This window comes from Leptosomus discolor, chromosome 13, assembly GCF_034619465.1.
Source record: "Leptosomus discolor isolate bLepDis1 chromosome 13, bLepDis1.hap2, whole genome shotgun sequence".
NCBI classification, from domain to species: domain Eukaryota; kingdom Metazoa; phylum Chordata; class Aves; order Leptosomiformes; family Leptosomidae; genus Leptosomus; species Leptosomus discolor.
This window is the reverse complement of record NC_141403.1, coordinates 211,549-235,798: the sequence shown is the minus strand read 5'-3', so window position 1 is coordinate 235,798 and position 24,250 is coordinate 211,549. Positions and strand designations below refer to the sequence as shown.

Sequence of the window (24,250 nt, the reverse complement as noted above, 5' to 3'; positions counted from 1 at the left end):
AAGACAGACAAGCTAAGGCTCTGATCTCTAGAAAACTACTGAGAGACGTATCCAATTAGTCACATCCAAAGCTGCAGCTTCATCATTACCTTGAGCTGACCCAAAAGTAAGCTGCTGACCTGACAAAGGGAGAGGTCTCACCTCTTCTGTTACACCAGCAGTTAGTACTTCTGACTTGTGTGATAAGCTAGGTAAGGTACTCACCCTAAACTAACCAACCAAACAGAAAACCGGTTGCTTTTCATCTCTATCAGTTCCTAGACTGAATTTCCTGCACAGCTACACAAGCCCTCACCCAGTATGGCAGCAGGGCAGGACGGCGGGGCCAGGAGCAGCAGCCACAGGAGGAAGGGTAGGAGAGCCAGACAGCTTTTTTAGCAGCAGTCCACAGTTAGAATACCCTTAAAGCACTCATGAGAATGAAGAATTTCATACCAGAGGAGAGGACACATTTTTCCAATGAGCCAGTGCTGAGGATCTGCTCTCACTTCAGTATGACTCTTGATCCTTTTCCACAGGCAATAGAAGGCTCCACTTTAAATGCAGAGCCCAGGATGATTTCAATGCAAGGCAACTTAGGAAGAAGCCCAGCATGGATTTGTGATCGTCTGTATGACTAAAGTCTTCCTTTCTTTGTCAAGGTAATAAGCCCTTCCTCGAATCTTTTGTGCAGCAGGGCAAGTATTAGATGTAATATAACAGATTTGGTAGCGTTTTTTAGCAGAAAGGTGTTGGTGTCATACCATGCAGCAGTGTACATACAAATAGCACCTTTTGAAAAGCCCACAGACTTGCAAGGTTTAAAAATATCATGTAGCACTAGTGACATCTGCAGGTGCACATCGGTTGGAACAGTAAGAGGGAAAAAAAAATGCCAAAACCGAGGCTTCTCTGAGAAGCTACCATAAGGAAACCCAGCAGATGCACTCACGGCACCTGCCTTCACAAGCCTGCCTGGGGATGAACAGGGCCCCTCAACTGCTGTCTCAAGGTGTTAAGTCAGATTCCTCCTCTAAATCACTCTCTGGCGGATCTTATTTCACTGGCAATGCAGGTGGCTGGGAAAAGCTGGCCTTCTGTTTTACAAAGTACTTACACGGTGTGACTGTCCTTCCTGGGAGTGAGAAATAAAAACTTGATCTTCAGGGGGAGGTTGTGTTGCTTCCTCAGTCAGACCTAGGTAGGGTGATCGAGATGCACCAGTGTGAAGAGGACAAACACAAATCATTGTACCTTGTCCTACAGAAAATGGAGGAAGGGAAGCAGCTGATTTTAAATGTTTCACAGCTCACAAGAGAGCATATCAGTGAAGGGTCACTACAGGTTGTATCGAGTCTTGTTGCAACCAACAGGTCTAACGCATGCTGTTCTTTAAAGATAGAGTGATAAGGAAGAGTTCCTACCAAAAAAAAAAAAAAAAACATACTCAAGATAAAAACTTTGGGCAGAGTTGCTCAGCAGGGAGAGAAAATGAGCGAGCAAGCATGCACACACATGAAGATCAGAGCACCGCGCAAACACTTAAAGGCAAGAAAGTTTAATCCATCTTGAAGTATAGTAGCAAGATCCTGGAAAAAGAGCTAGAGGGGAAATGTCTTGACAGGTCAGTACCTAGATTTGGTGACATAAGGAAGGAGACAGTCGGCTTTTTTGCATTCCCCTCTGTTCATGAAAGCAGTCCCTTCTGCACAGTAAAAATTTTAACTTCAACTTCATCTTGTCTCATTATATGATGCTGTTCCAGTTTTGCCATACACAAATCCAGCCACTCTCTTTTATAACACTTTCCCTATTTTCACTAGGAAAGCTATTTCTGACTCACTTCATTGTCACTGCTGTCAAAACACTGGTATTAAACTAAATGCATGCAAGTAGAAAACAAGACCAAAGAGGAAATGGATTTTTCTGGACTGGATACATTGTTGTGCTTAAAATGTCTTAATTTCTGATTTTGGTTAACTACTTTTTTTTAGCATTTTGTCTTAAATAAAAATTTTGCTTTTTACATCATGTTTAATCCAAGTTCTCAAAACCCTTACAAAATAATGTGTCAGAACCTCCACACCATCAAAGGGAATCAGCTATGATTGTTTGTATTTGTTAGGAACACAGGTTGTTAGGTTTTGGCATTTGTGAGATAAGGTAGCACTGTCATTTTGGAAACACTGGACACGAGAACTGTTCTGAAGCGATAATATGCAAGAACCCTGTGTTCTACCCAAAAGTTACAGCAGCCTAACAGCAGGTACACTATGAACGGTAACGTTTGTGCAAGGTAAGGGAAGGTGTTTATGTTTGTGTTAGACTACTAACACATTAACAACAGGTTTTACTCAGGGAATATTCCATTTCTACATAGATCTCTCAAAAAGAAAGATATTTTTACAGTACAGGAAATGAGAAAGAAAATGGTAATTAAGTGAGAACAGCAATCAGATATATGATATGTTTAGTGGAAAAGCTGTACCAATATGCCTGGGGAACTGTTGAGCAAGGCACACAGAAACGTGCCAATGGAAATCTATAGGCACAACAACAGTACGGAGGAACATGAACTGCCTGATACAAAATGGGAAATCAAGTACTACAGGAATACAAGAAATGTGGTGAGGCTGCAAGCAAAAAACCCAGCATTGAAGGATGAAATTGAAGGGAAGATTGATAAAGTACTAGGATAGCACTGATAAAAAATAAATAAATAAATAAAAAGTTGATGTCAGGGGTGAAAATCCAGGTGAGGATAGTCATGGCAGTTAAGGCCTCTTGGGTCCCCACACGGCCCTCACAGAAATAGCAATAAGACTCAATTGTTTTTAACTAAGATTTGCTCAGCAAGAGGTCCTTCATCAGTCCTTTTGTTTAGAGCTCAAAGAAGATTTTTTGTGAAGGACTCTGCTGTTGTTTGGTAATGAAACTAAAAAGCCATGTCTCCAGAATCCAGATAGATTCCTCCTAAAAAGCATGACACTGTCTTTTATTCAACTCCAACTTTTGCACCTAGATGCACTTCTGAATTTTGTTTATAAAAACTTTTTCTTCATATATTTTCACAGCAATTTTAAATTCTGTATTTCAAAGAGGACTTTTATTCTAGTATTACGAAACAGGATTTTTTTTTTTTTTTTTTTAAATGTGTTTGAAAGACAAGAATTTGTCTGGTCACTCTCACTTACCAAATAACGCGTATGTTGAAAGTCCTATATGGTTCCATCAGTCCAAGGGAGAAGTGAAATTTTCATTTGAGAGCGATACCACTTTTCCCTCTAACCAGCACGCTTGTTTCCCAGTATGGCTGCAAAGGGTGCCAGAAATAAGCCAGAGGTATTACTGAATCATCTGCCCGTGTCCCTAAAACCAAGTTTGCATAAAGAAGCACTGTCCAGTCAGAGTAATTATTCTGGCAACTCCTAACACATCGAGTAAGCCCAAACAGAGGCAGAGTCAAGTGCCTCACTGCCCCCCAGAGGAGCTAGGCCTGTGCTCAGTATCTTCTATCAACTATCTTCCACTCAGTTTGTTGGGGTTTGTGAATTTCTTGCTTTCTCTAGGCCTTGCACAGGGCACAGACACAGACTTCATGAGGCCTCAGGCTGCTTAAAAATAAGTGCCTGTTGATACCATCATTCAGCTGCTGTTCTGGCCTGCACCAACCAGTTGTGGCAGAGATCAGGCCGGTAGGAGAAGCAAGCAAAGAAAAGAAAGAACAAAAAACCCCAACACCATGCCATAGATACATGATAGATAGATCCTTATCTACACATGACAATGGCTTAATTTCATAGACATCCTTTAGATACGCTAACCAGAACAAGATCTTTAACTCCATACTGCTAACAGTATCAAAGGCATGTCTTCTAAAGCATTAAGATGCCATTTGCTCTAAAGGCTGACACAACAGGATTTGTTTGCACATGTTCAAGCTCACTGAACTTACAAATTGCATTTTAAAAGAATGACAAAAGCTTTGCAGCTTAAAAAAATTGTACATGCTGTGCTTAAAGAAAACAGATGGTTGTAGTGGGCACTTGTGTTTTTTCTGACCTGCTTTGGATGTATCTGTTGGTTTTTAGCAATAATTACAAACCCAACTCATGGGCTGAGATCCTATAATGCCCAGTGCTGTTTAGGCATCAATTACAAAGACTGTATCTAGTCTAAAGAATAGGCATGTGTATTCAGAGAATGCTGGAGAGGAGGTAGAAAAGCCACCGTGCTTTTCTAAACCTCTCAGTGACACATAGGCTTCATTCACATTTTAGCCTATGTTAGTCAAAAAGAAATGTCGCAGAAAGAAAAAAAAAAAAGCATCAAAGGAAATTATAAAGGGCCAGAGACTGTCGCAGGAAAGAAATTCTCACCTCGACAGCTGAGTGTAACAGTGGAACAAGACAAGGCTGGGCTCAGTAATCACCTGGTCTGCCTGGTCTCTTTAAGTCTTTTCTTAAAAAAGCCGTGTATTTCTTCATGCATTCTTTGCATGACGCTATTTGCAGTTCGTGTATTTTATCCCATGATTAAAATCTTCAGCAAAGTTCTATTTAAAGACCAGGTCTTTGAAGCAGTTTGTATTGACTCTTACAGTTCTCTGCTCATGTTTGAGAAATAACAGTTCCTACATTAGTGAATACATGTGTAATTTGTGTAGGTAGCTGAGTTTAGATTATCATACAGTATAGCAAGACAAATAACTATGATTAAGTGGTAGTTCAGCCCAGAACGAGAACATTCAGAAGAGTGTTAAGTAAAATATACTAATATACTGTATGAATATACCCTAAATAAAACTGGAAGATAAAAAGGACATCCTCTACCTCTCTCATTTCTTTAGTATTTATTCTTTCATTTATTTGCTAGCCTTATACTTACTGACAGCATGATGAAAAGAAACTATATGTATTTTAAAGAGTTACACTTCTTTATTTAGTAAGGAATCTATTTCCTGGTAACACCAGAACTGTGCAACTAAATAACTCTTAACAGCTTGGAAACTGTATTGAAAGAAGATTAAGTCCATGCTCTCTCAGCTAAGTCACCACATATGCTACAGGGAGATGTCAAGATCAGTCATTTTCCTGGCTCCTGCAACAAACCAAACACAGCCTTACATGGTGTGCAAGAAACACACCCATTTATCGTAACCTCCAGCAAATGGCTTGTAACAGAAATAAAAGTATAGAAGAGGACAAATGAGATATAATATTCATATGTAGCCTGTTTTTCAGTTATTATAATTGCTGGCCTGCTGGCAGACTGAACCAAACAGGCATTTGCTCAGGTGTGAGTTGAGATGGCCCCTGTGCATTATATCATATTTGGAAGGGAGCAGAGCTTGTAAGACCAGTATTTTTCACAGAATGGGTTAGAGATTCACTGGGAGTCACAAATCCAGAGGGGGCTATGCAGGGTTAGAGCTGCTTGAACAGCTGTACACATCCTCCCCTGGGCCAACAGCAGCAGATATTCTTCCTTAAGGAGTAAAAGCAAATACTACTTTTTCCTATGATCTCTCAAAACTATAGCTGTAGAAGGCTTGTTTCTTGAAGAACAGCTGGAGAGGCACATACATGCTTCACATTTAGGAACACAAATGCCTAAATTCCCTACTGCTGCATCTGAGCAAGGACGCAGATTAATGCCCTTCTGCAGAGAATGCCTTCACTTGCAATTTGACAAGTAGTCCCTGTATTCCCCTGATGTCCAAATATCCTTAGTGAAAGGAAGTAATCCAGCTATGTGCCTGACAGCAAAAATCATAACTGAACTGGATGTTTTATGACAAGGAAAAAATTGCTTCTGAATGCAGTACAAGCTGTTCAAAAGAAACAGACGATATTAACTTTAGAATACTGTTGACTGTATCACAAATACCCAACTTTATTGCATTTTTTAACTAATACAACCCATGAGCACAGATATAAGCTGTACTGCAATTGAAGATAGTATCTTCAACAACTGGAATGAAGATAACGTGGATAGACTAGTAGGTAAAGTCAGACAGAGGCAATATCCTTTAATCGGCTAATTGAAATAGCTGGGAAAAATACACAAATTTTGGGCATGCATGTAGTCTGAAGGAGGACATATTTCACGGAAGGCTCATCTACGCTTTCAAACTGGAAGAAACTTTCTCCTGGAAGAAACTAACTAATCTCAAACTGTGGCTACTTACATCCCTCATCCAGCTCCTCTTGAGCCTTTTTTTTCTTTTTCCTACTAAAAAGAGCCTGATCTCAATGTTGCAAACTTTTTGGGACATAGTATTTTCATGAAAGCCATTCGAAATTTAACATGACAGAGAGGGTAGAGAAATGGATTCAGAGACGAATTGAGCCACAAAAGCCAAAAGGTTATTTCATACAGGGAGTTATGCACACAGGTGCCTTGGCAGGCCCCACGAATAATCATTAGTAAAGTGTATGGGGCCCAGCAAATGGCAAAGACACCCACAATTACGGCAAGCGACTTCGCTATCTTCTTGTCCCGCTGCAGTTTTGACCTGGTCCTTGCACAGAAAGAAACAGAGAAGTCATTTTCTGGGGTTACAGAATTGCCTCTGGATGGAGAGGAGCTCACAGTTACCAAAGACTCTTTCTTTGGCCTTGTGGAGGAAGAAACACTGTCCTCTGCTTCTGACGGAGGAGGAGATGCTCCTGGCCTTGGCAAGAGGCAAAATCTCCAGGACAGGCTGCCGCTCCTTGGAGGCTCGCAGTCCTGCGTGCTGCCGTGCCGCTGGCGCCTCTGGATGTTGTGGAAGATGCGTGTGTTGAAGTAGGTCACCGAGAGCAGTGGCACAAAGAACTCCAGGGTGGACGCACACAGGAGGAAGTACCAGTTGTCAAAGAACTCGGCGTAGCACTGATCCGCCGCTACCACGCTGTGTCCGGCCACGTGCTCCCAAAAGAGGATTGCCGGGCAATAGAGGAGGAAGGCAAAGACCCAGATGGCCACCATCTTGACAACAGGGCTGGACGCTACTCCTTGCTGCGCTCTGTAAGACACCTGTGAGGGGAAAAAAAAAAAAAAAAAGAAAAATATCACACCTGTAGAGACGTGTTTTGGAACTAACAGAAGTAGCAGGAAAGGAACTTAACAGAGAGTTTGGTAATTTAGAGCTGCAGCTATGCTGATCAGCTGGAGCCCACCCGAGCATGTTTCATTCACTGATGTTGACATAACATTGGGGTGTCTCTCTACAGGTTAATGTAGCTGCGCTAGGGTCCTGATCCAGGTGATGAATCGTGAGCCTCCATCAGTATCTAGTGATTTGATATGCCTTGTTTGAAATATCTGTGGTCCAAAGTGTCAGACTGATTAGCATTTTATGGTTGTTCGGAGCACGACTCCCATTCACTGGCAACTGCACTGCTTTTTACAGCATTTTACAAGCAAGTAGGACTATATTCATCACAGAGGTCAACGGAAAATGTGCCACATATATTTAACACCCACCTTTGAGAAAATTGTTTATTGCACACTTCATGAGGAGACAGGAATAGATTTCAGCCATGCAATGCAGCCTGTAGCTGATGAAACCACAAAATCCCTTTTTTTCCTTCTCCCCCCACTCCAGGGCCAGTACATATTTTCCATTATGTGTTGTAGCTCACATCCTGCTCTGTCCCTCTCACAGGATGACAGGGTGAATGTGTAATTCTGGGAGCTTAGGTAGCCAATTGAAAAAAAAGAAAAGTGTGAGTTAATGTCGTTAAGGACTATCATACAAATGTCCATACGTCTTAATTACATTCGTGCAGGTGGTCTTGATTTTGCACTTTGTAAATGCTGAGTCTTTGGCTTTCCTGTGTAATGTTTCTCATGTGCAAAATGTTTTGGTGTTTGATTTCCCAGATTTTTTCCTTAAAATGAAATAAAATAATGTAATAAAAAGGCAATTATAATAATTTAAATTGATTATAATTAACAAAAATAAACCTGAAATTCTATGATATGACTTCATATTGACATTCTCATACATCACCACAGAGCCGGAACCTTTAGCTCTTCCTGACATTTCCCTGCCACTTGAGCTAACAGAGCAACTAGTGAGAAATGCTTGTCTCAGTCCTTAGCATGAACCAAGACATAAAGCGCATGTACAGTAGGTAAGATGCTCCACAGAAAGCAGAGACAGAGGGAGTGTCTGAAGTTTGGAATTCTGCTCCAGGTGCTGAGAGGAGTTTATTATTTCATGTCCACAGGCAGTCACTGCAGTCTGTTCTTTGTCCCACCCTCTGCCCCATTTGCTCTTGCTCCCAATCTTCTCCAAGGTCATTTGGGGCCACATTTCAAGCCTAGACATCCTCCCCAGTGTCCTCCACCTCACTACTCTAACCCACTGCCTTTTCTTCCCATGCCTGATTTTAAGTCCAAAGCCAAATCCAGTTTACTTTGAATTTCCTTTTTATTTGCCCTCTTTTTACCAGCCTCCTGTCTTATCCTTTTCACCCCTCAGCCTGCTGTCCCTCAAGCAGTACCACAAGAGAAAACCTGCAGCAGAAATTGTGAGAGAAGTCCTGTTTGAACAGCTCTGGGCTGCAGCATTCTCAATGCAGAATATTCACCATAACTAGCTGCAAATAGCTGATAATCTGCACATGCCAGCACATTCTTGAGGGCTATTATCTTAGTTAAATTTGGGCTTATACTCACCAACATGGCAAAGGTCGAGAGTATAATCCATCAACAATCTTGTGACAAAATCAGAGAAGCTATAAACAGGGTACTTACAGCTTTAGTAACGGACAGAAAACGGTCATAGCTGATAAGAACGATGTTAAATACTGAAGCTGTGCACACGAGATAGTCCATCGCCAGCCAGAGCCTGCAGACACCTCTTCCCAAGTGCCATTTCCCTGTCAGGCTGTAAGGGATGTAGAGAGGCATGCAGAACACACCTACGGAAAGCAACCACAGAGACACCATGTGTTTCAAATGGATTGTAAACAGTACTCCTGGAAGCAGAGAGAAACACTGTTCTGGTATTCGGCCAAAAAAAAAAAAAAAAAAATCATTAAGGTGAATATGTAATTTATATACAGAAAATCCTACATTCTCATTAAATCTGACAGTGACTTTCTACGTATTAAATCTTAATGTATTTATGGATACCAATTTGGGAATAAGCTCCAGGCAAATGAGCAAAGAAAGTTCTGCTGAAGAAAACTGCAGTCTGACCAACTAAAGGTATACAATCAGTGCTGCAGCATATATGCACTCTAGCTGCACTCTGACATGTAACCTTATCCCTGTATATCCTCTAGTCCTTAATCTGTGTTAGTTTTCCCAACACATCTACAGCTGTTGCTAACGTCGGTTATTATTGTAAGATTATTAGCATTTGTAAGCTAGAGACGATATATTGGACAGTCTGTGCAGTACCTATAAACCTCTTCTACCAGAGATAGAACAGACACAGCAGAGGTTTGAAACCCTCTCCAGCTGAGATTAACTCCAGAACTATTTTTTGATTTGTTACATTTGTTTTTTGTCCAAAAGGCCTTCCACTGAAGTACTTTTATAAGTCATGTAGGTGTTTTATTTTCAAGCCAGCAACTTCTTCATTTTACCACTATTATTCTTTCAAAAGTAAGGTGCAATATCTGATGCTACATTCCTGAAAATGTTGATCTACCAGTGACAAATACAAAACCATATTCAGCTTTAAGATCCATTTTAAACTTTTCAGATTATTCTTTTCTTAAAATGTCCATCAAGATCTTACAAGTTCTTGAACATATCCAGGCTGATGTGGCCCACTGCCAAAAAAGCTCTGGGCGATGAGCTGACAGACTGTTATCAACAGGGAAACGTGCACAATGCCTTCAATCCTCATGACTTGTTTTAAAATATACCTTAAATACAAGCAGCATCACTTTTGTACAAAATACTCATTTTTCATAGTTGCTGATGACAGCTATTGCTCTCATCAACTTCAACAGGATCAATGTTTGGCACCATGTCAAAAAGTAATGACTGCTTTTAGCCATAGACATAAATAGATATGCAAGACCCAGGTTTTAAGCATTTATATTTGAAACTATTCTCACTTTTACTAATTAATGGATGCAAAAGACATGGGTCATATGCCTGGAAAGATTCCAGACTTCTAAGAAAATAAAAAAATACCACAGCAGCTTCAGAAAATAAAGCATTTTCTGACTGATCCCACAGGCAAAGTCTTAGATTTACATGGTCTGTAGGCCAACATAATACTGATATCAATCATTTCCTCTTGGCTGATTTAAGACTCCAGTGAGGCACCAGCCACAAACAATAACTGATGTAGAAGGTAGATATTTAAATCTCTCAACTAAACTGTAAGATATGAGGAGAAACAGACTTTTGCAGAAGACCTGAGCAATGAAATGGCAGCTCTAGCAAATTATCAGCCTGGAGCAGGAAACAAAAAGCTCCAGCACACGCATCATTTGGTTTCTGACCTGTGGGGCTAGCTCCAGAATTAGGCACCACAGGTTATAAACAGCATAAATGAATGAAAATCTTAAAGGCTAAACTAATACACTCCACTACACAGCACTAGCAAAGGAACAGCAGTTAGGGGGGACAGTATTGCCAGAAGTGGAGTACGTCAATAAGTGCTATTTCCTTCCTCGTGGTTCAGAGAATACTGGTCTCTGTGACTATCTTGAAGAGAAAGCACTTGTGTGCAGAAATATCTCCTTGCTTGCCTCAAGTCAAGATGTTTGCTGGAACATCTGCCACGGGACCAGGATTTTGACAGGCTTTCTCTGCTGCATGGGCTGTTTCCCTGGCCTGAACCCTGAAGGAGTGCTGCACAAGGCATTCGTGCCCTTCACCTCCTCACCTGGCATCACTCACCAGGACTGGGGCCAACTCTCCTGGACTCCTACAATGACACTATGAGAAGCGGGGACTAAAAAGGAAAACAGATGGGAGATGCCATCAGGCTGCTGCTGGCATTTAACAATCCATTTGATCTGTAGCCTGCATAGAGTTGAAGCTAATAAAGGGTCATGGGTAAAGAGTTTTTCTGTAGTGCAATACACTCATAAGCCATTAGTACTATGAAGTAATTCATTTACCTGGATGTACTGCAGATAGCTGTGTAAGAAAACAGTTACGCTGTCAAATATAAGGATGTTCTGAAGCATGTGACAAACAATCTTACAGGAGGAGCAAAGGTAAATCATAAACTGTAGCAAACAATCTCTTTCCTTCAATTGCTGTTCACATACAGTAGTTGCTCCTTCTTCCTGAAGCAACATTAGAAGTATTTAAATGAGAAAAGATGCATTTCTCACTATGACATATTTTGAGATGTAGCAGGCTGCTAGAACACTTCATGCAGCTTCTACCGTTCCTTACCCTTCCCCTAGACACACAGCTGGGAAATAGTTCTCTTAGAAGAATCCACACAGAAAAGAAACCCCTTTGCTTCTCCTAAGACTCCTAGGAAACAAACAGTACATGCCTCCACGGTTGTGACTTACCGACTGCAAAGTCAGAAATAGCAAGATTGAGAAAGTAATAGTTACTCCGGTGCCTGAGGTTTCTGTCCGTGATGAAAGCAAGGATCACCAGGACGTTTCCGAGGATGGTGACCAGAGCTAGCAACACCATGAGGAAAGCCAGCAGCACCAACACGCCCAGTGAAAACTCGGAGCTCGGCGACTGCGTGGACAAAGTCTCGTTAGACGTTCCAGCCGCATGTGGAGCTTCGGCAGTGCTGCTGTGCATGTTGTGTATCCAGGTCAGCTCAGTCTGGGAAGAAAGTCGCATCTGGCAGAGTTATCCAAAAGGCTGAGACAAGTCTATTAACAGGCTGGACTGTATACTGACACATCCAAAAAAAATCACAATATCAAAATAATGGAACACAAGACTTCAAGGACTGGAGTCTCTAACGTTCCTTGATCTGAATGCACCTGTTGGCCTGAAAACAAAATCTATAAAAAAAGACACCTCATGGCAGCAGTAAGTTCACACTTTAAAGTAAATGATCTCTTTCTCTCCTGAATGCTGATCCTTATCTACTGAGGTCAGGAAAGTTAGTCTGAAAACAACTCTTCACAGTCAAGCAGTTTGCATATTAGCATTGTGTAAGCATTTTTACACATTGAATTCTGCTGAAGCTAAAAACAGATCTCATTTTCACTTCCCCAGTGGTCAACAGGATTTTAGTTATCACAATTCTATTTTTCTTACAGTGAATTGTAGGCACTGTTGCACTTGCTGCTATACCACTTACTAAATTTTACAGTTAAGAGCACATGTATATTTCTTAATGCTGCTGGTTACAGGGCATTTAGAAGTACTACCAATACCTTTTCAGCTCATACTAATCGGAAGCAAGTCTAGCCCTGGGCACAGCAAATCAAGTACCTGGACTTTGGAGGACTTTATAAGCACAGCCCATCCAATCCTCTCCTTCCGAAGTAATTCCAGGTAAGATTCCACTCTACAAAATGCCAAAGCGTTAGCCCTTTTCAGGTGTGGGAAGGCATATCCCTTCCTCATCACAAATTCATTTATTTTGGTAAGTGTGCACAGAAGTTAGCAGGCCATGGCTGCGACTCATGCCTGCAGCTCACCAGCTCCATAGCACCACGGCACACCCTGCAACCAGCTTTTCAGACTGCAGCCATAATGCTGGGTGCTTGAGAAGACATAGGGCAAGAACCAAGGAAAGAGAGGGTGGAAAAGATGTGAGAAGGAGAGGTGTAGTGCTCTGATCCTGTCTTGGGGAACAAGGGAAAATATATTGTAAAAAGTACTTCAAGCAAAAGGTATAGGGCAACCGGAACCAAATAGACCATGGGAGTGATGAAAGGTGGCAGGCAGGCACCTGCCTTGGGTGCATGTACATGAATGCAGCCTGGAAAACACACAGGAGCAACTAGAGCTCCCTGCGCAGTCACAAAGCCACCGGTCATGAAGGCAGCGACACGGGTGACAGTGGTAGGAGTGTGTTGCAGAACACCCTGATGAGGGTGAGGGAGGTGAGGAAGTCTTCTTTAAATAAATCAAGGAAGCCTCTGGCTCACAGAACCTGTTTCTTGTGTAGGACTTCAGCATTCATGACATCTGCTGGAGTCACAACTCAGCAGGTACAAGCAGTCAACGAGATTCCTGGAGGATGTCAGGGAGAACTTTCTGATGCAAGTACAGAACGGACCAACAGGGGTGACACACAGCTAGATCAGCTGTTCACTGGCAAACAGGAGCTGGTTAGGTATGTGAAATCAATGGCAGCCTTAGCCATAGTGACTATGACCTAGTGGAGTTCAAGACCCTAAAGGGGGTAAGGAAGGAAAGTAGCAGCACAGACCATGGACTTGAGGTGAGCAGACTTCAGTTTATTCAGGAAAGTGGTAGGTGATCCCATGGGAGGCAGTTCTGAAGTGCAAAGGAGCTCATGAAACCTGTAGGCCTCTAAGGACAGCAGCCTCCACACACAAGAAAAGCCCACCCCAATTCTCAAGAAGACAAGTAGGCTTATCAGGATGCTGGCTAGCCAGGGAGGCTACAACGCAAAAAGGCAGCGCAGAGGAGTTTGAAGCAGGGACAGGCTACAAAGGAGGAATTTAGAAATGTTGCCTGGCCACGTAAGCATGTTCTTAGGAAAATCAAAGCTCACCTAGAGTTGATGCTTGCACAGGGCATCAAGGACAACATTAAGAACTCCAGCCACCCCATCAACATTAAAATGCTGAATAAGAAAAATGTAGGCACTTTGCTGAATGGGGCCAGTGATCCAGTGACAGCAGATGCAGATAAGGCTGAGGTACCCACCACTTTCTTTGCTTCATTTTCACTAACCAGGTCTCTCTCTCCTCCATGTTTAGAGAATGAGTTCAAGGAGGAGACCTGTCAGGAGCAGGTGAGGATAAGGCAGGGATTACCTGAGAGGCCTTGATCCAAGGCTGCTGAGAACCAGCTACCATCCTTGCAAGGTCGCTTTCAAACCTCTTTCAAAGATCATGGAGATGAAGGGAGTAACAACTGAAGAAAGGCAAATGTTGCAACCATCCTCAAAATGATGCCACAAGGACAAAAGTTCAGCTTCTCTTTGGTCTCTTGGAAAACAACGGAGCAAGTCCTCTTGGAAGGCATTTCTGAGAACCTGAAGGAGGAAAAGGTGACAGAACAGCCAGCGTGGGTTTACCAAGGGTAAATCATGCCTGAGCAACAAGTTTGTCTTCTTTGACAAAATGGCTAGACTAGTGGACAAGAGGAGAGCAGTCATTTGCTTTTAAAAATTAGGGACTAAATCAAATGTTGACGTTTTAATCATAGCCTTTCATGGGCCTGAGGGACAAATCTATGCAGCCTGTCCTTTCTTCCTTCTTTCCTTCCTGTGGAGGACAACCATAGCCTCACATAAAGCAGAGAGACATTAGGAGAATCATTAGGGTTAAATACTTGTCCCAGAAACAAATAAATGACAACACAATCTCTTCCAACATATATGTTTTATTTGGGTTTGTTTGGTTGGGGTTTTTTAAGACCTGAGAGGGTCAACTTAGAAAAACACTGTTGTAGTCTGAGTTGAACCTCACAGAGTCATATGCCTACTGTACCATGCATTTACAAGACCTATTGGACATCTGGAAAGGCATAATAAAATTCAAGGACATAAAATGGTGAAATGGATGAGCGAGCGAGTAGAGAGACTTGGCTTAGAAATCACTTTGGCAAGCAAAGTCCATTTGTGTCGGTGCATGAAAGGTACACCCAGGAACAAATGCTGAACGAGTATCTTACCATAACCCTGCAAAATGTCCAATAGGGAGAACACTTAGGATACCACCTTGACCAAGACAGCTTTAATACTGTGAGCACAGCAACTAAGTGCTTGACTTATCCTGGGAGCACTGAGCAAAATTTTGAACAATTAGAAAAATACAACAAATTCTTCAAATATACAGAAGTGGTGTGAAAAAACAGTTTGAGTACTGTTGTGTAATGCAGAACATCAAAAACATTGATCTCTAGTAGCTTCACTGCTCTACGTGGTTTCAAAGTTGCTGCACATTGTGCTCCCTGACAAACTAGTTTTCCAGTACGGCAAAATGTGGATACCGTTTACCTAGTCAATAATTTTGTAGGCCATTTTTCCAAAGTAAACAAAACATTCTTTAACAACAAAATATAAACTGAATTTTCATACTAAAAGCATAGGGATAGAAAAGCAGACAACTCCAATACTTTCCCATTTGGGGCCTACCTTCAGTTTCTCTGTTGAGCAGATGTTTGTTTAGTACACCAGCTATTCTAGAAATGTTTTAAATGTGTGTTTGGTTTTTTTAAGCTTCACAGAAAAACAAACCCCACAAAATCTATGCCAGCACCTTAGCTCATGACAGTGAAAACAGCTGTGCTGAATCAATGACCTCCTCCTGAAGCTTATCTCTCTTAGCAATAAGGCTCACAATCCATAACACCATCCATGTGAGGCAAGGAAGCATAACAGGAATGAATGGTGAAAGATAATCTTCCACCAGTATGAAAACTGGCAAGAGAAGCCTTCAGTTCCAGACCTCTGAACAGAATGGCAGTTTAGCTCCTCAAAGCCATCAACTTTTGTGCTATGATTAAGCTGCTTACATGCATTTGTGCTTGCAAAGGAGTACTCTGCTTTTGCAACACTTCTACAGCCAATTTCAAATTACATGAAAAGTACTTCTTAAAGTGACCATTGGTCTTCATTGTTCCATGCATCAGATTTCTCCTTCCATATTTTATACATTTACATATATATATACAAAAAGGAAAGAAAAGCATATAAAAGAAGAGAAAAAAATTTAACCAGTGACTCTCACTTCCCCATCCATGAAAACCTTCTGGGTGAGTCGCAACACCTACACAAGGTAAGAAAGTCTGGCACATGGAATGGGTTATAATCAGGCTCCATTGCCTTCTCCAACACATCTACCCACTCCTTTCAGTACTGCATATTCAACTGCTTTGTTTATTAACAGCTGCTCAAGACACCTCTGTGTCAGCTTTCAGACCTCTGCGAATCCCATTCTCAAGCAGTGAATATGGCCCTTGTTCAGTGACAGAAAAAATCCAGTTTGATACTGGTTCAGTGGCAGAGAAAATCCATATAATGTCACAGTAACAGGACACAAAGAACTAATCTAGTATAAAAAATCACTCTGTCAGTTCAAATTTGTTCCAGACGTTTTGATGGAATATCTTTGCACTTGCAAAGCTTTACACTCGAGAGCATATTGTGTATCCTCGCACCGTCAGCCAAAATCATAAATCCAGTATGAACTTTGTATTGCGTGCTCTGCTAATTCAACAGGAATGTGATCACGTGCCCAAGCCTGGCCTACCTTTTAGGTAATCAAATAGTGCACAAATCTGGCACTAAACATCATTTAAGCATGACCGAAGAGGCAGCCACTGTCAGGAGAAAAGACAGTACTGCTGAAAAGAGTAACAATCATTTATGCCTGTGACAATTTTGATAATAAATCTCAAAATTCCATTACTATGGAAACTTTCATTCTCTGAAAATCATCCAGAATTACTAACATACATGTACTGCATCCTGCAACATCAGGTATGGACTATGTTAAAATTAGAAAAGGACAGAGATGCCAGATTAGGCAGTCTGTTCACTTGCATATTGCGCACGTGTGGGAATTATAACGACTACAGGGCACTATCTTGTTCTTCATAATAGTTTTAAAAACAAAATTATACTGCCCCTGTGAGTATTTATACAATCTTTCGAAAATGTGTCAGAACCGCCTCTTCACTGATACCTTTAGGTTCACAAATAGGACACAACACATACACAAGCAGGTATCTCCCCCTTCAATGAACCTCTACGGAGGTATCTATGGAAGAGCTCTTTCATAGTATCACCTCTATGTAAAAAAAAAAAAGTACTTCAAGTCCACAAACCAAGGACATCCAGCAAAACTGGTTGTTCTTTTCAATGCACTAGATGGCATTTAACCTGGCATCATACCAGCAAAAACAAAAACAAGATCCTGAAAACCAGCAAAATCAGGGCAAATACATACTCCTGCTGCACTCGTAATCAATGCCATTAGTAAACAAAAGCTTTTTCTCTATTTCTGTGGAAGATACAGATGAAAAAATAGCACTGAGGAACCTTTTCTCTAAGTCATTTGTTTTAACTTTCTAAAAAGACGGTGTATTACGTGATCTCAATGTTGCAAACTTTTTGGGACATAGTATTTTCATGAAAGCCATTCGAAACCTCATATGACAGAGAGGGTAGAGAAATGGATTCAGAGACGAATTGAGCCACAAAAGCCAAAAGGTTATTTCATACAGGGAGTTATGCACACAGGTGCCTTGGCAGGCCCCACGAATAATCATTAGTAAAGTGTATGGGGCCCAGCAAATGGCAAAGACACCCACAATTACGGCAAGCGACTTCGCTATCTTCTTGTCCCGCTGCAGTTTTGACCTGGTCCTTGCACAGAAAGAAACAGAGAAGTCATTTTCTGGGGTTACAGAATTGCCTCTGGATGGAGAGGAGCTCACAGTTACCAAAGACTCTTTCTTTGGCCTTGTGGAGGAAGAAACACTGTCCTCTGCTTCTGACGGAGGAGGAGATGCTCCTGGCCTTGGCAAGAGGCAAAATCTCCAGGACAGGCTGCCGCTCCTTGGAGGCTCGCAGTCCTGCGTGCTGCCGTGCCGCTGGCGCCTCTGGATGTTGTGGAAGATGCGTGTGTTGAAGTAGGTCACCGAGAGCAGTGGCACAAAGAACTCCAGGGTGGACGCACACAGGAGGAAGTACCAGTTGTCAAAGAACTCGGCGTAGCACTGATCCGCCGCTACCACGCTGTGTCCGGCCACGTGCTCCCAAAAGAGGATTGCCGGGCAATAGAGGAGGAAGGCAAAGACCCAGATGGCCACCATCTTGACAACAGGGCTGGACGCTACTCCTTGCTGCGCTCTGTAAGACACCTGTGAGGGAAAAGGACATGTCATGTGTTCAGACAATATTTTGGAACAACTATCTCAAAAAAACATAATCAGGCAAGTCAAATACAGTATTTGTTCCGTAATTCCCCAGACACCTAGAACATCTTCACTTACATAAGGCCTTGAAAAGCTCTGTCTTGCTCATCAAACACTGTAGCTCTGTGATTGATTTTAATACTTGGGATTGGAGAGGAGCAGAAATTATGGTGGCTAAACTACCATTTGACTTCTGGGTGTGAAAGGACATGGCTTGTTTTCATCACCACCACAGTAAGGTAGCAACAAGGAATCTGTTTATGATTCATGAAATGCCCAGCTTCAGAGGAGAGTGAAAGCAGCTGTGGGACTTCCTTCCTGCACAGGCAAAAGTAGAAGACTTCTATATTAGACAGGTTGCCATGTGAGACTGCAAACACTAGACAATGTAATTTTTAATACTGTTTCCTCTTGACATAGCAGAAAAATCCATTCCACACCTATGCTTTAACATCCTTCACTTTATTGAAACATTCTGGTTTAACACTCACTTTACCTTGTAAACAGCTTCTTGCAGTACTGCAAATCTTGATGTTTTTATGTCTACCCAGACTGCATTAATTTATTTTACTCTCTAGCTATAAATACCTATCTTTGAAAAAAATATTAAGACTTAAAATCATGTAATCCAAAGCTAGGAACCACAGGAGTTAAAAACACCCTTGTAATAGCCCAGCCAGTAGGTACAATACATACTCCTAACTAATGGTCCTCTGCATCTTTCAGAGCACAAGATGATCAGATAATGAGAAGCTGAACAATTTTGTTTCTTCCAGGCTGTTCAAAATTTGTCATTCCAGGCTTTACTCAGACCCAGAACTACTACCTTCTTCATCAGCTTCCTATGCTGTTCATTAGGGTAGCACCTGCATGCTATACAAATATTAATGAATGGTATCTTCACAACATTATCCCTGTTTTACCAGTGAGTAACAGAGCAGCAGTCCAGTGTTACACACATTATCTTATATTCTCTGTTTTAGACATCTGGAGCCCAAAGATTCAGACTCCTCAGCAGCTTGAAGCATCACATCAGCTCAGACCACAGCTCCAGTTCTGCAATAATGAACTTGCAGCCCTTTACAAGCATCTCTATTTAGCAGGCAGAAAACAGGAAGCTCAGCACGACCTCACCAATACTTAAGTCAGAAATTACTGGCCCCTGGCCACAAGCTAGGTTTGCAGCAGAGGCAGAGGTGGATCCTAAGCCCACAAGAAAGCAGAATATCTTTTCTTTGGATAACAGCCCTATGTTACACACTCCTGGACTCACTCCATCCTAATTACCTAAAGGAGAAAACCAGAATGTGATCATGTAAACAGAGACCAACAGTGCATAAGAACACGGAGCTCAGTTGCAGAGGCTTTTTTAATTTATGTTTCATTTACATTTCTCACATTTTGAGCTCCGCAACTTCATTAATATTTTTCAATATTACTATTTCTTAAATACAGGGATTTTCATACTTTATTGTGCAGCTTTAAAAAAAAAAAAAAAAAAAAAAAAAAAAAAAAAGCATCAACAACCAACGCTAAAACCACAACAGTGGGGAATAGGAAGAGATAAAGAGATTAGGCATTGTATCAGCACTTCCCAAATGAGAACCTCCCAATCTAACACAGCCCATGTCACTCGAGCTAACAGACTCATCAAAAGCAAAGGATGTCTTCCATCTGGACCAAACACCAGGCAGAGCTCAGAAAAGGTGAATGATGCTATTTACCACTGGATTTCTCAGATATCTTCTGAAGCAGAAGAATGATAATTCTCAAGAAACACCTCTTACCTCTCCGCATATTTTGCTTCATTCTTCTTTTTGCTTCAAGGGATTAGTTTCCACCCAACTGCTTGTTGGCAGCGCATGTCAATCGCCCCCTGCAGATCCTCATGGGATCTTCAGTCAGTCCACCCCACATCTCTCTCCACACCCTCTCCTTTTAAAATTTATCCCAAGCCTCAGCACATCCTTGACCCAACCTAGTTTTCATTACCACTCTCGTAGTGACCAAAGCCCAAGTTCTCCACACTCCTGCTGCCCTTTTCCTACCTTGACCTTCTCACTTTCTCTGTGGTGTAATTAGATAGTTTCTAATCCAGGCAGCAGGAGGGAAACATTGAAATCACAGGCAAGGCATTGTCCTATACCCAAGTCCCAATGCAACATCGAAGCATCAACCTTTCTCCAGAAAAAAAATGGTACAATAATAAAGGGCTATTTAGCTTCTGGTGTTAATTGTGAACACTCTTGAGTTTTGTAGAAATCTCAATATAGAGAGAGAAATAATTATAAATGTTCTTCTTACAGCTTTGGTAACTGACAGGAAACGGTCATAGCTGATAAGGACGATGCTAAACACTGAAGCTGTGCACAGGAGATAGTCCATCGCCAGCCAGAGCTTGCACAGGCCTCTTCCCAAGTGCCATGTCCCTGTCAGGGCATAAGGGATGTACAAAGGCATACAGAACACACCTATGGAAATAAACCAAAGGGACACGTCAGTCAGCACTGCAGGCAGTGCTTGTGAAAGCACAGAAACATTTCTGTGGTATCTGATAAAACCATGATACTGACTGGAGTTGCCACGTGGAAGACTTTGTATTCGCATGCAACCAATGATCACTTTACTACAAACTAGGCACCAGTAACAGTCTCATAATTAATACCTTTCTGAAAGGCGTATATTGTGTACCTTTATTACTTCTGTTTGTGTCACCTGCTAAAGGAAAGAGCAGCTGGCTTCTTTACTTGCTGGAGTAAACACTATTCTGTATTAACTACTGAAATTATAATGAAGAAATAAAACCCCACCTTTTCCCCCAGCAATGTAATTTACTAACTGCTGTTACAATAAGTGATCTAATTGCCATGCTTCTATCCTCTTAGAAGCATGATATGGTGTCTGAACGTGCTCCAGAAGTAGCATTTATAAAATACGACACAAATTTCAGACTAATCTTTAAAACTACGTGATCAAAAGCTGCACAGTTAATTAAGTACACCCAGTCTGATATTTCTTTTCATCATAATTCTTGATCACAACCACTTTTCAGTCATGAGCCGATAGGGTGTTATCTATGGGAACACACAAAGTGATGGGAACGTACAAGTGACCCACACCCATAGCCATCTAAATTTAGGCTGTTAAATCCAAATGTTGTAAAAGTGCCAGTATGATCTCATTTTAATTAATTTCTAGGTGATCACACTACACACACGCAGTCTCAATGCAGCCTTGCAAGGCTGGAGAGCTAACGGTGTTTGCTATGATGCAGAAATGCAGTAAACAGCATCAGCGCTGCAATGAAATGGAATCCCTGCCATCTACAGAGCAACTAACACTTGCTCTTTTGAACGAAAGGTTATATTACAGATTTTAACATTCACAGGCGAAAGAAAGGGTATTATTTCAACTTTAGATTTAATTCATAATAATAGGGTGTACTCCTGTAACAGGTACTGAAGAGCGTTTTGAGAGCTTCCATTTCCCTAAAAATCTTACAGTTCCTGTTATCCTCCTTCTACTGAGAATCGAGAGATTTCTATTCAAATTCAGCTATAGGTCCAGAAGCACAGAGATAAAGCAAAAGTTGTTAAAGGTCAAAATCAGAAAGATCAAATACAGTAAAAGAATAAGCAAACGGCTCTGCAAGCATAAAGTGTTTGCTTTTAGCAATTAGGATCGAGCAGAAATTAAGGACAATTTAGGTATACCCTGAATCTAAATTATGTAGCTACAGAAATACAAATTGGTTTGACTCTAAAGTATGCAAAGCTTTCAACCAAATTTAGAATGAAAAACTAGAATTCAGGTAAACATAATATCACAAAACAAAAATTTATGGCAGTTAGGCAGCGCAAAGTAAGCTCTACTTCCTTCATCGATAGAGGACATTATTTGCTTCAAACTTCTCAGCTAGATACTGGTATTTGTTCAAAATGGTGCTAGATTGTGAGCCAGATGACACAACACCACTCTGTCCATTAGTATTCTGTTCACTGCTGTGGTTTTTTCCTGTGCACCGTAGCCGGAGAGCAGGTAGCAAGAGCTCTGCAGCACAAGGCAGGTATAAGCTGGAAGAAGACATCAAGCATATGGGGGAAGGGATCAAAACACTATACCAGGAGATTTGGACATCACGAGGACAGGACTATTAGAAGCCGTGCCCCTAACGGAACTTCAGACACTGGCAATAAACTTTAAGATTTATTTTTCCTCTGCTCATTCAGTATCCTTTTATATGTGTAGGTTAAAAAAAAAAAGTAGAATAGAGTTTAAAAATATTTAGTTGTGATGTGACAAGTCAGAACACAGATTTCATCGAATAGCCACACCTGTTTAAAACCATCCTTCTGCATACTCAATATTTTAACCAAGACTTCTAACAGAGACACTCAACACTTCACAGAATACTGCAATGCATCAATCTCCAATTGCACATCACACTAGCATTTTAATTGTACTTTTTCTCAGTACAAGTTCCAAAATCAAATGTGTCCCTATGTCTAAATATATACATGTAACATCACACTTCTTAGAAACTGTTTGATTTGTTATTTTTATTTGCTTATACAAACACATTTCCTAAGGTATGACTCTAGATAGCGCATGTACAGCAAAATGTTTAAAAACACTGTTTAGTTGTGATCTGCATCATGTCAGAGTAGATTGAAATACAAGATATCAATCATGTATGCGAGATCTGCCAGGTAATATATGCTGCATTTTATTTGACTATCTAGACTTCAGTCAAGACTCTTCACGAACAACTACCATTCTTTGTTATTCCACAGAGGTTAATGCACAGTAGTATTTTTTCCTGAAGCAGTAATATTAAACATTACCAGTTTACCTGAGAAAGGATCCATTTCTTTCTGAAAAATAACAGGCTGCTAGAACACTTCATGCAGCTTCTACCGTTCCTTACCCTTCCCCTAGACACACAGCTGGGAAATAGTTCTCTTAGAAGAATCCACACAGAAAAGAAACCCCTTTGCTTCTCCTAAGACTCCTAGGAAACAAACAGTACATGCCTCCACGGTTGTGACTTACCGACTGCAAAGTCAGAAATAGCAAGATTGAGAAAGTAATAGTTACTCCGGTGCCTGAGGTTTCTGTCCGTGATGAAAGCAAGGATCACCAGGACGTTTCCGAGGATGGTGACCAGAGCTAGCAACACCATGAGGAAAGCCAGCAGCACCAACACGCCCAGTGAAAACTCGGAGCTCGGCGACTGCGTGGACAAAGTCTCGTTAGACGTTCCAGCCGCATGTGGAGCTTCGGCAGTGCTGCTGTGCATGTTGTGTATCCAGGTCAGCTCAGTCTGGGAAGAAAGTCGCATCTGGCAGAGTTATCCAAAAGGCTGAGATTCATAAGGAGCATAAACAGGATGGGCCAAAAATCCAACAAACTAAAATAAAATTGACTCAGGAGGGGAAAAAATTAAAAGGTCCTGATGCTAGATAAATCTAGTCTTCCTATGATATTTTAAACCATGTGTATCTCTAGAAGAGTTACCAGTGAGAAACATGCAGTTTTTCCAAGCCCATATTTTAAAACACAAGTTCTTCTTTATGCAACATGATCCTTATCTGTGGAGGTCAAGAGGGCTGATTTGAGATTCTCTCTTGCTTTCCTCCCTTCCTCCCTCTCTCCCTCCCTTGCAGAAGTGTTTTGCTTGCTAGCATCATGGATAACAACTTTCTCTGGGATTTTTTTCTTAATCTTCAGTACATATCCTTATAAGAATGTAAACTACTTTCTAATTTCATCCTTGTTTATCTAGTGTCATTATATTTCAGTAGGTCTGTGGCCCCTCTCTATTGTGTTGTATCTTTTTTCTTGACCAAAGCATGGTCAGCTGTGTTGTTGCCATTGTTATTCCTCTTTCTGTGGACCCTAGGACTGAAAATTGATACGCTGTAAATAAGCATACATACAATTACTTACTGGAGCAGTTAACCAATAACAGTCCAACTCAGATCAGTTGCAAAACTCCTACTGAAATCACTTTCAAAACTTCTAGCGACAGCCCCAGTGACGCAGCATCGGCTCCTGCCATCCCAGAAGCAAGGAAAAAAATACTGACTCCCTGAACGAGAATGAGGCTTGGCAATTAACTTTAATAGGATGAGGCTTTTCTTTCCACACTGGTGAAAGAAATCGTGTGTCTTCCGCAAGGGCTTACATTTTGTATGGGTAAGTAAGGCACTTGCTGAGAGCTGTGAGTACTCCACAGTTGTAAAAATTCAATCAT

At 41.3% G+C, this 24,250-nt stretch overlaps 2 protein-coding genes across 2 annotated transcripts; both read right to left on the bottom strand.

Annotated features, from left to right (window-relative positions):
• Positions 1-6,213: 6,213 nt before the first annotated feature.
• On the bottom strand, positions 6,214-11,760 carry LOC104345760 (histamine H3 receptor-like). Its single transcript, XM_086472763.1, has 3 exons — positions 11,472-11,760; positions 8,728-8,894; positions 6,214-6,999 (listed from the first exon to the last, which is right to left on the bottom strand). Exons 1-3 carry the CDS (start codon positions 11,758-11,760, stop codon positions 6,214-6,216), a joined length of 1,242 nt encoding a protein of 413 aa, XP_086328889.1.
• A 5,367-nt stretch (positions 11,761-17,127) lies between these two features.
• On the bottom strand, positions 17,128-23,335 carry LOC104339970 (histamine H3 receptor-like). The gene is made up of 3 exons (XM_086472598.1): positions 23,047-23,335; positions 20,299-20,465; positions 17,128-17,940 (listed from the first exon to the last, which is right to left on the bottom strand). The coding sequence occupies exons 1-3, from the start codon at positions 23,333-23,335 to the stop codon at positions 17,146-17,148; spliced, it is 1,251 nt and encodes a 416-aa protein (XP_086328724.1). The 3' UTR covers positions 17,128-17,145.
• Between the last annotated feature and the right edge of the window lie 915 nt (positions 23,336-24,250).